This window comes from Oncorhynchus gorbuscha, linkage group LG14, assembly GCF_021184085.1.
Source record: "Oncorhynchus gorbuscha isolate QuinsamMale2020 ecotype Even-year linkage group LG14, OgorEven_v1.0, whole genome shotgun sequence".
NCBI classification, from domain to species: Eukaryota; Metazoa; Chordata; class Actinopteri; order Salmoniformes; family Salmonidae; genus Oncorhynchus; species Oncorhynchus gorbuscha.
The window spans coordinates 24,974,713-24,990,178 of NC_060186.1; the positions used below are offsets into that span (position 1 = coordinate 24,974,713).

General features: G+C 43.4%; 1 protein-coding gene across 1 annotated transcript in view; it reads right to left on the bottom strand.

The window, feature by feature from the left end:
* LOC123994679 (synapsin-3-like) overlaps positions 1–13,903 on the bottom strand; it is a 143,338-nt gene extending 129,435 nt beyond the window's left edge. The window contains exons 1-2 of the mRNA XM_046297577.1: positions 13,647–13,903; positions 7,062–7,483 (exon numbers count right to left, since the gene is read on the bottom strand). Of these exons, the coding sequence (XP_046153533.1) occupies positions 7,062–7,453 (392 nt within the window). The 5' untranslated portion in view covers positions 7,454–7,483; positions 13,647–13,903. The remainder of the gene's footprint in view (positions 1–7,061; positions 7,484–13,646) is intronic.
* Positions 13,904–15,466: the final 1,563 nt, after the last annotated feature.

Below are 15,466 nucleotides of genomic sequence, written 5' to 3' on the forward strand. Positions count from 1 at the left end.
CATCTCAAAGCTAGCAAATGAAATTACTACAACTACAATACCTCTTTCGTCATCTGGCCTAGACCCTTTGTCGACATGACACCCTGCCGTACCACCAAGACTGGTCTGCCGACGGAAGTCTATCCGCTGTGCCCTCAACCGGCCTTTGCCAGACGTCGGAGCAGAAGCTTTCACTAACCCCGGCCTGCTAACTTTAAATGCTGTGTCTCCCATATACTAGCGTAGTAAAGACTACCCCGCGGCTTTCCTGTTCCATCTATTGCTGTTCACTGGACCCTATAATCACTTGGCTACATAGCTGATGCCTGCGGGACTGTTCATTAATCACGGTACTCTGTTTTGTTTATTTTTTGTTTATCTCTCGGCCCCAGCCTCGAACTCAGGCCCTGTGTGTTGTTAACCGACCCTCTCTGCCCATTCATCGCCATTTTACCTGTTATTGTTGTTTTAGCTGATTAGCTGTTGTTGTCTTACCCGTTATTGTCTTAATTAGCTCTCTCAATCAACACCTGTGATTGCTTTATGCCTCGCTTTATGTCTCTCTCAAATGTCAATATGCCTTGTATGCTGTTGCCATGGATAGTTATCATTGGTTTAGTTTAATGCGGAGATCCTAGTCCCACTGAACATGCCTCAGATACCTTCTTTGTCCACCTCCCAAACACGAGGTGACCTCTCCCAGCATAACTAGCTCGTCCAGAGATGCAACCTCTATAATCATCACTCAGTGCTTGGGTTCACCTCCACTGTACCCGCACCCCACCATACCCCTGTCTGCACATTATGCCCTGAATCTATTCTACCACACCCAGAAATCTACTCCTTTTATTCTCTGTCCCCAATGCACTAGACGACCAGTTTTGATAGCCTTTATCCATAACTTCATCCTACTCCTCCTCTGTTCCTCGTGGGATGCGGAGGTTAACCCAGGCCCTGCGTGTCCCCAGGCACTCTCATTTGTTGACTTCTGTATCCGAAAAAGCCTTGGTTTCATGCATGTTAACATCAGAAACCTCCTCCCTAGGTTTGTTTTACTCACTGCTTTAGCACACTCCGCCAACCCTGATGTCCTTGACGTGTCTGAATCCTGGCTTAGGAAGGCCACCAAAAGTTCTGAGATTTCCATACCCAACTACAACTTTTTCCGTCAAGATAGAACTGCCAAAGGGGGAGGAGTTGCAATCTACTCCAGAGATAGACCTGGAAAGTATGACAGAACTTTGCAGGCTATACCCAAACAGTTCAAGCTTCTAATTTTAAAAATGAATCTCTCCAGAAATAAGTCTCTCACTGTTGCCGCCTGTTATAGACCCCCCCCCCCCCCAGCTGTGCCCTGGACACCATATGTGAATTGATTGCCCCCCCATATATCTTCAGAGTTTATTCTGTTAGGTGACCTAAACTGGGATATGCTTAACACCCCGGCAGTCCTACAATCTAAGCTAGAGGCCCTCAATCTCACACAAGTCATCAAGGAACCCACCAGGTAAAACCATAAATCCGTAAACATGGGCACCCTCATAGATATTATCCTGACCAACTTGCCCTCCAAATACACCTCTGCTGTTTTCACTCAGGATCTCAGCGATGACTGCCTCATTGCCTGCATCCGCTATGGGTCCGTGGTCAAACAACCACCCCTCATCACTGTCAAACGCTCCCTAAAATACTTCTGCGAGCAGGCCTTTCTAATGGACCTGGCCCGTATGCTAGCGTGGAAGGATATTGACCTCATCCCGTCAGTCGAGGATGCTTGGTCGTTCTTTAAAAGTAATTTTCTCACCATCTTAAATAAGCATGCCCCTTTCAAAAAATGTAGACCTAAGAACAGATACAGCCCTTGGTTCACTCCAGACCACCAATAAATCCACGATAATCGAGAATTTGATTAAGCATTTCTCTACGGCTGGCTATGCTTGCCTCCTGGCTACCCCAGCCCCGGCCAACAGTTCCAAACCCCCCGCAGTTACCCGCCTAAGCCTCTCCAGCGTCTCCTTCACCCAAATCCAGACAGCAGATGTTCTGAAAGAGCTGCAAAATCTTGACCTGTACAAATCAGCTGGGCTAGACTATCTGGACCCTCTCTTTCTAAAAATATCCACCACTATTTTAGCAACCCCTATTACCAGTCTGTTCAACCTCTCTTTCGTATCGTCCGAGATCCCCAAAGATTGGAAAGCTGCCGCGGTCATCCCCCTCTTCAAAGAGGGTGACACTCAAACTGTTATAGAGCTATATCCATCCTGCCCTACCTTTCTAAAGTCTATGAAAGCAAAGTTAATAAACAAATCACCAACCATTTCGAATCCCACCTTACCTTCACCGCAGTGCAATCCGGATTCCGAGCTGGTCACGGGTGCACATCTGCCACGCTCAAAGTACTAAACTATATCATAACCGCCATCGATAAAAGACAATACTGTGCAGCCGTCTTCATCGACCTGGCCAAGGCTTTCGAATCTGTCAATCACTGTATTCTTATCGGCAGACTCAACAGCCTTTGTTTCTCAAATTACTGCTTCGCCTGGTTCACCAACTACTTCTCAGACGGAGTTCAGTGTGTCAAATCTGAGGGCCTGTTTTCCTGACCTCTGGTGGTCTCTATGGGGGTACCACAGGGTTCAATTCTCGGGCCGACTCTCTTCTCTGTATATATCAATGATGTCGCTCCTGCTGCGGGTGATTCCCTCATCCACCTCTACGCAGACGATACCATTCTGTATACATCTGGCTCTTCTTTGGACACTGTGTTAACTAACCTCCAAACGAGCTTCAATGCCATACAAACTCCTCCCGTGGCCTCCAACTGCTCTTAAATGCAAGTAAAACTAAATGCATGCTCTTCAATAGATTGCTGCCCCACCTGCCCGCCCGTCCAGCATCACTACTCTGGACGGTTCCGACCTAGAATATGTGGACAACTACAAATACCTAGGTGTCTGGTTAGACTGTAAGCTCTCCTTTCAGACTCATTAAACATTAAACATCTCCAATCCAAAATTAAATCTAGAATCGGCTTCCTATTTCGCAACAAAGCATCCTTCACTCATGCTATCAAACATACCCTCATAAAACTGACTATCCTATCGATCCTCGGCTTTGGCGATGTCATTTACAAAATAGCTTCCAATACTCTACTCAGCAAACTGGATGCAGTCTATCACAGTGCTCTCTGTTTTGCCACCAAAGCCCCTTATACCACCCACCACTGCGACCTGTATGCACTAGTCGGCTGGCCCTCGCTACATATTCGTAGCCAGAACCACTGGCTCCAGGTCATCTATAAGTCTATGCTAGGTAAAGCTCCGCCTTATCTCAGCTCACTGGTCATGATAACAACACTCACCCATAGCACGCGCTCCAGCAGGAATATTTCGCTGGTCATCTCTAAAGCCAACAGCTCCTCTGGCCGCCTTTCCTTCCAGTTCTCTGCTGCCAAATAACTGGAACGATTTTCAAAAATCGCTGAAGCTGTAGACTTATATTTCCCTCACTAACTTTAAACATCAGCTAAGTGAGCAGCTAACCGATCGCTGCAGCTGTACATAGCCCATCTCTAAATGGAGGCTGAAGAAAATCGGCTTGTCACCAAAAGCACTCACAAACTTCTACAGATGCACAATCGAGAGCATCCTGTCGGGCTGTATCACCGCCTGGTATGGCAACTGCTCCGCCCACAACCGTAAGGCTCTCCAGAGGGTAGTGAGGTCTGCACAACGCATCACCGGGGGCAAACTACCTGCCCTCCAGGACACCTACACCACCCGATGTCACAGGAAGGCCATAAAGATCATCAAGGACAACAACCACCCGAGCCACTGCCTGTTCACCCCGCTATCATCCAGAAGGCGAGGTCAGTACAGGTGCATCAAAGCTGGGACCGAGAGACTGAAAAACACCTTCTATCTCAAGGCCATCAGACTGTTAAACAGCCACCACTAACATTGAGTGGCTGCTGCCAACACACTGACTCAACTCCAGCCACTTTAATAATGGGAATTGATGGGAAATTATGTAAAATATATCACTAGCCACTTTAAACAATGCTACCTAATATAATGTTTACATACCCTACATTATTCATCTCATATGTATATGTATATACTGTACTCTATATCATCTACTGCATCTTTATGTAATACATGTATCACTAGCCACTTTAACTATGCCACTTTGTTTACATACTCATCTCATACGTATATACTGCACTCAATACCATCTACTGTATCTTGCCTATGCCGCTCTGTACCATCACTCACTCATATATCTTTATGTACATATTCTTATCCCCTTACACTTGTGTCTATAAGGTAGTAGTTTTGGAATTGTTAGCTAGATTACTTGTTGGTTATTACTGCATTGTCGGAACTAGAAGCACAAGCATTTCGCTACACTCGCATTAACATCTGCTAACCATGTGTATGTGACAAATCAAATTTGATTCGATTTGATTTGATTTAAATAGCCCACCCAATCTACCTACCCCATACTGTTCTTATTTACTTTTCTGCTCTTTTGCACACCAGTATTTCTACATGCACATCATCTGCTCATCTATCACTCCAGTGTTGATTTGCGAAATTGTCATTCCTCCGCTCCAATGGCCTATTTATTGCCTTACCTCCTCACGCCATTTGCACAAACCGTATATAGAGTTTCTTTTTTTTTCTATTGTGTTATTGACTGTACGCTTGTTTACTCCATGTGTAACTCTGTGTTGTTGTGTGTGTCACACTGCTTTGCATTATCTTGGCCAGGTCACAGTCGTAAAACTAGCCTACCTGGTTAAATATAGGTGAATATTTTTTACTTTTACATTTTTAACTCAAACTACATGTCAAAAAAGCTCTATAGCACATACTCAGTAACATGTGTCAAGGTCATCTGACCATCTCCTACAAATAATTATACAGTGGCAAAATATCAAAAAGCACTGCCGAGTTGCCATAGGCAGAATGTACTGTATAAAGCTGCAGGGAGCTCCTTAAGACAGCTGAGAGTGATTGACTCAGCCTAGAGGATCTACAGTAGATACCGAAGGGCTTCTGCTGCACGGCTTAATTACAGCTACACAATAAGATGAAAGGGAATGAGACATTTTGGGATCCCAGATGGCATTTAAAAGGAAAGAAGAAGAAAAAATGCCCTGCACACAGACTTTTAACAGCATAGTCTGCTGGGACATGACTTAGTAATAATTCCAAGACCAGTCAGGCCTCCCTGTAGAATCTTAATGGAGAGCTAAGGGCAGCAGCCAAGTTCGGAGGGAGAGATATTCTAGTCAAACTTAACCCATAAGAGTCTAAGCCAGTGGAGGATGGTTCTACTAAGCTATACGGAAATGTTTTAAGAAGGTCATACCAAGGATCACTTCGCTATTTGGTTTAACATTTTAAGACTCCTTGAAGTATCCCCAAAAAATACCCCAAAATAATTTGATGAAATATATTTTTGAGCTTACTGCTATTAGCCAATACAAACACATTAAATAACAGATTCACTACTTGGAACAACAGATTGTCCCCCCCAAAAAATAAAAAGGAAGTTTGTTCTGAAGTGTCTGTCCTATATCTGCGAGATATAAGAAAGATCAGGAAACATACTTGTATTTACCCTCTTCTTTATTTTACCGTCCGAGTAGACCTACAATTGACCAGAAATACAGTAAAGACATTGTTAATGTTGTAAATAACTATTGTAGATGGAAACGGCTGATTTTTAATGGAATATCTACATAGGCCCATTATCAGCAACCATCACGCCTGTGTTCCAATAGCACGTTGTATTAGCTAATCCAAGTTGATCATTTTAAAAGGCTAATTGATCATTAGAAAACTCTTTTGCAATTATGTTAGCACAGCTGAAAACTGTTGTCCTGATTAAAGAAGCAATAAAACTGACCTTCTTACAGGCTCAAAAAGGCCAGAAACAAAGACCTTTCTTCTAAAACTCGTCCGTCTATTCTTGTTTTGAGAAATGATGGCTAATCCATGTGAGAAATTGCCAAGAACTTAAGATCTCGTACAACGCTGTGTATCACTCCCTTCACAGAACAGCGCAAACTGGCCCTAACCAGAATAGAAAGAGAAGTGGGAGGCCCCAGGGCACAACTGAGCAAGAGGACAAGTACATTAGAGTGTCTAGTTTGAGAAATAGACGCCTCTCTAGTCCTCACTCAACTGGCAGCTTTATTAAATGGTACCCGCAAAACACCAGTCTCAACGTCAACAGTGAAGAGGCGACTACACTGTATTTCTGATCAATTTTATGTTATTTTAATGGACAAAGAATGTGCTTTTCTTTCAAAAACAAGGATATTTCTAAGTGACTCAAACGTTTGAACGGTATTGTACATGTTTGTGAGAGTCCCACCTTTCCACCTTTTTCATATTAGTGTGTAGCCCAAACTGTTTGGAAGCTACAGATAGAAGGCAGATGGGCTGTACTGACTTCAGACACTTGTGGGGGTCACAGAGCAAAATAACAATAGTTTTATAGTCCAAACCGTTCGGACGCCACCGACAATTTTATGAAGAAGGAAAAAAATGATTTTCGGGATGCCTAATGGTCTGAGAAACACTGCTCTAGCGCTGTCACATTTCACCGCAGATGTGGAAGTGCGACATCGACGGATGCAGTGGATTTAGACGCAAAAAAACAGATATCGCTTAAACTTTATGGGGATGTTTTATTTTGCTACTTCGGTTACCACGGAGGCGCAGACATCAACTCCAGGGGTTTAAATAGACCTCCAATCCAATGCATGATTGCTACTTGCATCTAATTGGTGCCATCTCAGCAGTTCCCTTTCTGAATTGGTTTTACTTTATTAGTATGACTAATGCTGCATACAAGAATAGACTTTAGCTATTTTCTGGTAAATTCCATGTGCTGTCCAAGTGGACAGAGGGTATGTGAAACACTGCTTGAGCACAGTGCATTTCATCCGAATTCAAATAGGTTGTTTTTACTTTACTGTGATATCAAGTAATACTGGCGACATAGCCTAGGCTTGTGTAATATACTGATGTAGTGGTCACTTTTATGGGAGAGAAACATACCAGTCTGTGTGCAGATCGTCGATGACCAGTAGAATCTTGGGCTTCCGTATGACAGGTTTGGCGGGCGCTGCTGGTGCAGCTTCTGCCACCGCCGCTGAAGCCTTGGCTGCTGCTGCGGCGTTCTGTGCCAACTGGGCGGTCTTCACCACGCTGGAGAAGGAGCTGAGGAAACCCCCGGGGGCCGGGGCCGGGGCTGGGGCCGGGGCCGAGCTTGAAGCCGGGGCCTGTGGTGGCAGGCTGGGGGGCGTTCGCCTCTCCGTGGCTGGGGAGGCGGGATTGGAGGTGGAGGAGGGCGTGGTAGGGCGAGGCCCACTCTGCAGGTCCATCATGTAGCCGTTGGGGAGGTTGGCCACAAAGCTGCTGTCGGACAGACGCCTGCGTAGGTAGTTCATGCTGACTGGTGGGTCGGTCGGTCAGGCCAGCTGGACGAGGGGTAGACAGTGAGATCCGAGAGGGACAAAGGAAGGGAGAGAGAGATAATAATAATAATAATAATGATACATTTGTAACAATTATAATAATAACAATAATTTCTGTTCCCTCGGGCACAATACAACACTCAAATGTTATATGCTACTTTAAATGTGAAAACCAACGCTTCTCATTTCAAAATGCATTTGGAACAGGAGTATGGAGCAGTAGGCAGCATCATTGGTGCAGCATTGATGTCAGCTTAGCTCTCATAGGAACACTGGGCTATAAAACGCAGCCAGCCAGCCACCAATCATTCATGAAGAAGGAAAGTAGGATTGCGCAACCCTGTTGGAACCACAGTGGCAGCCTCAGAAACATGCATATAAATGAGCAATTGCCTTAGGCACAGGAGGCGGCAGGCTGGGGGAGGCTGGGGGGATTCACATTCACAAACCTTGTCAAACACACCTAATGCATTTTGAATCTGAATCTAAACAATGGCTTTACATTTTGAACTAATAGGCTCATGTTAAAGGGGGTATTCTAGGTGGGATTGACTTGAGGGCCTTGATACAAGCCTACTAGGAGTCACTCAATCACCTCATGGTTTTAAAAGTTGGTACAGTACTAGTATATGGAGCAGCCTCATGTCAGGAAGGATGTAGGGAGAGGGATTCGCAATTCAAACCTGGTTTAAGGAGACTGCAGCTGCCTTAATGCATTTTGAGTCTAACCATCAAAGTGCTAACAATCTGCTTTGCATCCAGAGCGGAGGTAGTGTGGTACTGGGCTTGATATAGGAGAACGTCACTCAGATCAGCTGCACTGACTAAGAGGACAATGTAAAGGCGTGCTGATTAGAGTGAAAGCTTGAGTTATGACACTTTGAATAAGCCTCAGAAGGGGGCTGGGTGGGAGAGATAAGGCATTTTGTGGGATGGGTTTGCTGACTATCAGACGCTGATTGATACAGAATTGGATTGTGTGGGTAAATAAGAAGAGAGAGGATTGCGGAAAAAGGATATGACAAGGCACTGTGGGAAATCAAAACATCAATTTTATAAAAAGGCACTAGCTCACACCACAGACAGCCTTCCAGACTGCACGGCACTCTCTGGGACATAAAATAAATTACAAAGAATTTAACATGAAATGTTCAATGGAAACTTGCCTGCACACGACATGTAGAATACGTTACTATAGCTGCAGTAGCAGAATACTATAGAGAACATGGCCTTCAAAGGACATATGTTTGTTCATTTTTCAAACTATGTCAAAGAACATGTTTAGCTTGGCATTAATGCCATTGACTTTGCAGGGACTTAAAGGAAAATACTGAATACACTTAATACTGAAGCAAATATGGGCATTGAAAGTTAACATTATGCAATTTCTTGTAAAGTGTTAACAACACAGAGATTTCTTTACTCAGGGAGCTGTCCACTCTTTATGGTGCTGAAACAGCCCATCCTTAGAGATCCATCAATCGCCACTAAAGGCAGGGGGAAATACCTATCTTTATGCCACTACTTGTGCATTCCCCCACTTTCTCACCATCCTTAAACCAGCCTTAAACCAGCTTCCGTCTCATCCCTCTGCACATTTAGTATCGGATGCTATTAAAGCCTTAGGGGCAAACCCTTTCTCTCTTGAATAAAGACAACAGAGACAGTTTCAACAAGCCCCTGCAGGAAGTGAGGCTTATAAAATCTGCCCTCCCGTCACTCCCAAACTGATGAGTCGACATTAGCAATAAGGGGTTATCAGTAAGAGTGGAGAGGGGAAAGGAGAGCCGGCACACATTTAGAGGTCCCGAGTCTTGCCCTACCAAAAATCTAACAATCAACCCCCCAGGGCCCCAACTGATCCCCTCTCTCTTAGCCTCTTAAACGACAAATAGAGCCTTGACTGGTACTGCACCAAGGCAGGCAGCAATGGCTTGCATTGCGCTATGGAAGGCAGTAACGGTAGTCTCTCCTCTGTAATTAATGGATACAGCAGGGTAATGCTAGACTAAGGCGATGTTAAAGACCGTGATGGGATTGTGTTGATGTTGCTGGCACCAGGGTCAGGCGAAGAGCAGACCAAGAGGACCTCGGAACCATGGGTAAAGGGGGTGCCAGGGGTGGATGGGAAACTCTGTGACCTTTTTTTGAGAGAGTATCATAGAAGAATGATGTGTAGCACTGCTGAAGATGAATGGTGCCCTCATACCCTCAGCACAATATATCAGCACAATATATAGGTGATTATCAGAAATAGACCCGAGGTGTTCTGGCAGAGTTTGTATGTGAAGGGATGTGGATATGTAACTGCTAACTGAGCCTAGAAAAGTCCATCGTCTTGCTGTCCAGTGTGTGGTAGAGAATATTTTCCATATTAAAGAACATGCAGTGAGCAGGGGGAGCTTGAGTGTCTCCCTTCCGCCGTGCATTTAGGATGTTAGCAGCATTACAGAGTATGTATTATTCATGGCGGTCGATGTGTCTGAGGTCATGGGAATTTTTGTCATGAAGTATTTTTTGATTTCTTTTGAACCTTTATTTAACTAGGCAAGTCAGTTAAGAACAAATTCTTATTTACAATGGCGGCCTACCCTGACCAAACCCGGACGACGCTTGGGCCAATTGTACGCCGCCCCCTGTGGGACTCCCAATCACGGCGCGGATGTGATACAGCCTGGATATGGAGCGTTTACATAGGGTCTTTACTTCAATGAAGGGAAATCACGATGCTGAGTTGGAATTACAGCTGACTGGGACTTGAAAGAGCCCAAGCACTGAGAATAACAGTTGTATGGGAATTGCATTGCCTGTAACAACATATGTGAAGAATACCATTAATAACAAATGAACAGTAGCACATCTAAAAGCAATCAAAAAAAAGCAAGAACATAACGACACAATGGGGTTTGGGTCCTCCATCTACAATTCAGCTTTATATTAATAGCTCATCCTACTTTATTTTTCTTTTCTTTTTTAAATACACGTGCGCATCTCATACCCGACCCACACGTAGCACACGATTCTGGTCCCCTTGTACTTAGTGATATAACTGACACGGCAGTCGCTTAGCAACCAGTTCCTTTTTTACTACTAGTCTAAAAGAAACTTGGCACAGTATCACATGAGTGTGATGACATACAGTATGTGTGAGTCATCGCGATACATCAACCACATGGCATGGTATACGGTTACCAACGAAGAGTCGGCTGTGTTTTATTCTCACCAGTGTTAGAATCAAATCTCTATATCTACACAGACTGCTGTCACATACCACATGAACGTCTTCTCAACAAATTATCTTACCTCCTCATCATTAGTAACCATGAAAATAAGGAAACAGAGGAGGATACAGTGCATTTGGGAAAGCATTCAGACCCTTTGACTTTGTCCGCATTTTGTTACGTTACAGCCTTATTCTAAAATATATTAAATAAAACATTTCCTCATAAATCTACACACAATACCCCATAATGACAAAGCGAACAAAAAAAAAAGTTTTAATTCTTGCAAATGTATTTTTAAATATATATATATATATTTACATAAGTATTCAGAACCTTTGCTATGAGACTCAAAATTGAGCTCAGGTGCATCCTGTTTCCATTGATCATCCTTGAGATGTTTCTGCAACTTGATTGGAGACCACCTGTGGTAAATTCAAATGATTGGACATGATCTGGAAAGGCACACGTGTGTCTATATAAGGTCCCACAGTTGACAGTGCATGTCAGAGCAAAATACATGCCGTGAGGTCGAAGGAATTTTCCATAGATCTCTGAGACAGGATTGTGTCAAAGCATAGATCTGGGGAAGGGTACCAAAACATTTCTGCAGCATTGAAGGTCACCAAGAACACAGTGGCCTAATTTCTCTGAAAAGGGGAAAACCTCATCACCAAATTCACTGAGAATAGTAGTGTGAATAAACAATACTCCAAGCCACACCACCATACCACTTGTTAAACACAGAGAACTGGCCTTTGGGGTGGGCTTGGTGTGAGATTTGAGAGGTCTGTGGGTGGCTTTTAAACATTTATTTGTATTTCTCAAATAAATCATTACTAAAAAGAGGTTTGGTCCAAATCAGATGTTGGGTACAACATGTAATGAATATTACATGAATCTTTTAAATGTAAATAGCCAATTGTGGTACTATCAATTAGCTTAATTTGTCAGAGTTCAAATAATCTTTCAACAATATACTGTTTCAGGAATGCTTATCTTAGTGGTTTCAGGTAGCCTAATGGTTGGCCAGTAACCGAAAGATTGGTGGATTGAATCCCAGAGCTGACAGGGTGAAAATCTGTTGTTCAGGCCCTGAACAAGGCAGTTAACCCACTATTCCTAGGCCATCATTGTCAATAAGAATTTGTTCTTAACTGACTTGCCTAGTTAAATAACTACAGAAACTATTTCAGAACCATCTGAGATGGTGGGTGTTGAAATCCTCTTGTGCTTTTTGAGGTGGAACAACATTACTCATTACTCCAAGTTATTACTCCAACCTATATCACTTAGCCGTCAGCCAAAACGGGCCCCTGGCTCACGCCCGGGAGGCAGCCTGCTCCCAAACCAAATGCAATCAATGGTTGCCTGATTCACCCAGGGCAGGCCTGGGGCATTATTCAAATCACCTCCCAGCCACAGAGGGTGGCAACCTTAGATGGCCTATCAGCATTCCACTACAGTGCCAGGGCTACACAACCAAGGGCACAAACCGCTTAGCCAATCCCTCGCCACTTCATCATAAGCAACCAGTCCTGCAGAGTTAGGAGGCAGAAGAGGATCATTATATTTTTAAACATTTAAACATAGAAATGGATGACATCAGTAACAGCTTAATGTTCCTTGCACTGTGGTCTTCTGTCTTGTCCATGACGTGTTTGCACAGCATGTTTTGGAACGTATCGGGCCTGTCCATGCATGCAGCCTTGGCCTGGCAGCAGTGAATAAAGCAGTGGCTCAGCAGGACAAGAGGGTCAATCAGAGGCATGTCATTTTCATCACCTCTCAACCACAAAGACATGACAGGTGTGAAACTCAGATTGCCTCTCACTGCATCAGTCTGCCACTATGGTGCCAGGGGCGGGTACCCAACAGTTTTAGCTTTGCAACAAGGACTATGCATCCGCATTTCTATGTTTACTGCAAGAACTGCTACATTGAGCAAATATCCAGATCAGCTAATAAAACATGGACAGCTTTTGATTAGACTGAACAAACAGAGGACACTCCCAGCTATCTCAAGGCCAGATCATGTCTTCCGGTTGAGATCATCAAGAATCCCAGATCACCAGAGCCTTATGCAAGATTCAGTAGTACTGTATATGTGTTACATAGTCAATTATTTCAATTGAACATTTTGGATTCTTAGACTGGCTCAAGTATCAAGGGTGAACACTGGCAGAGAGGATACTGGCCAAAGATCACTAGCTATCTACTCAGTCACAGACTGGCAGCACTTGCATAGCGTTGAGTTAAACCAGCAATGACAGCATCTCTAGACATCTCTAAAATGAACATGGATAGGATTCTATCGATAAAAGATATATGCATGGCCGTACAGCCTTCAGTAGCCTAATAGACATACTGTATGATGGCATGATGATAAACAAACTCGTTTCCTATCAATTTGAAGGGGGGGGGGGGCAGGAACAGTGGCATTTTCAACAAGTGCGTTCACTCGCTCTGCAATAAAATAGCATAATTTGGGTATACGTAATTTATGTATATAAAAATGCCAAATTCCAAGTATGTTGATGCAGAGGGTTAGGATTCACTAAATATAAAACAAAACGGACTAATGGATTCCTAGCTGCATGCGGGAATTCCCTTTTCACCCCAAACCAATCAATAAATCCGAAGATATTCATGAACAGATCATTGCCGCACATCGTCACCGACCACCCCATATAGCATGCAAACAGCCCTGACCACAACGCGCTAATTCGCCTGCGCAAATGAATATAATCAGCCGCTGTAATACGCTAATGTGCCCGAAATAACCGTTTCGTTTTGTATGTTGAATAATCGGCTGAGAGCGGTGGACCGAGAATGACTTGGCGAAAACAAAAATAAATAATACATGCACACAGACAACACATTGAATTGCGGGCGGCATCGATATGTCAGTCAACATTTTCATTCATTTTTCTGTAATGTTTTACCTGGTATCACGAAGTGTTTGGATGATGCACCCCTTGCGCTCGTGTCTCAATCCTCAGCAGCTCGCGCTTCAGCATCAGCATCCACCAGTCTCCTCCGTATCCCACAATGCTGCATGCTGGGAGCAGCAAAATGCATCCATTCCTGAGATCCCCTTCTTACCTCATTGGTCGATTCGCTTGTGGTGTTTAATAGCATCCCTCATATTTTGTTTGAGTTGTGGAATATAAATATGTCATATTTTTAAGGATGTGGCAGCATTGTATTTTCAGTTCAGACAAATGCAATGCTGAGAGACAGGAGACACTCCAGACAGGTGACTACTGATTTCCAGGGAAGCCCTCTTTCCTTGAAAACACACACACACACACACACACACACACACACACACACACACACACACACACACACACACACACACACACACACACACACACACACACACACCACAGAAAATATTTAGATTCATTTGGAATCATATATCTTCTGTAGACTTTATCATTATTTGTATTTCAGACAGAAGTTTTCATTTCTGTTATGTATATTCTTGGGACACCAATGTGTTTTGGCCGATCCAGAGTCCGACCACATTCTCTTTATGGCAAGTATTCATTCAATTACCTTTGCAAAATGATACTCTCCACAAGTATAAGAATCTTGTTAACTGTCTCAATGCTCCCTATCCCATACACTCTTAGAAAAAAAGTTCCAAAAGGGTTCTGCAGCTGTTCCCGTAGGACAACCTTTCTTGGTTCCAGGTAGAACTCTTTTGGGTTCCATGTAGATATCTCTGTGGAAAGGGTTATACATGGAACGCTAAAGGGTTCTACCTGGAACCAAAAGAGGTTCGACAAAAGGATTATCCTACGGGGACAGCCGAAGAACCCTTTTTGGTTCTAGATAGCACCTTTTTTAGGGACAGAAAAACGTGTAGGGACAGAAAAACTGTCACATAAGAGTACAATTCACCACTAGTCCCATTATGAGACCATTCCAGGATTGAATGAGTCAAAGCTCTAACTCTCAAACTTAATGCCCTTGCTCAGTGCTGTGTAACAAATAATATAGGATGCGAATTCATGATTTTTAAACATTTAACATTTTTATTTGTATTGGGAAACACCTCTTCTGGTAGGCTATATGAAACGAGGTTGCCTCATATTGGAACATTTCCAGGGTGACTGGATTGGAAACTTTTAATTAATTCAAACAAAACTGACTGAATGAATTAAAGCCTAAATATTTCATTGTTTATAGGCTAATTAGAATTTAGTGAGAAGTTCCGGTCTTGCTCATCCTTCCAGGGAAAAACACAGTACTTTCACAGATGCTGACTCCCATGGATTCCCTTAGTAAAGATATCATTGTCACCATAAGCAGACTAATTTACTTCAGGCTTAATACACATATCAATTGCTTGCTGGGTTGATAGCAGAGGGATTAGAATGTAACTAGTAAACATTGAGATTCGATGTCAATCGTGTTTGAAATTCATAGCAAGTCAGTGGTTTGGAGTGTTTCGAGATCACAGTATTAGTATGCATGCAAGATGCACAGTGTGACTTACTCCCTTTATCAAGGTCATGCAGTACTTATTTCTTTTTAACGGCTTGAGGTTGGGGGCGTCATTTCATTGTGAGTGAGCTTTCAGAAGTTCAATGACAATAAAACACTACATTGCATTTGAAATATTCAGAATCAAACAACTATTTGATTTTATACCCAGCCTGCAACATTGGAAAATCTGCCAAGATCAGCTTTCGATTTCAAAGAGCTTTTGACTCCCAGCCCACTGAAATGTAACACAATCAATCAATAGTAG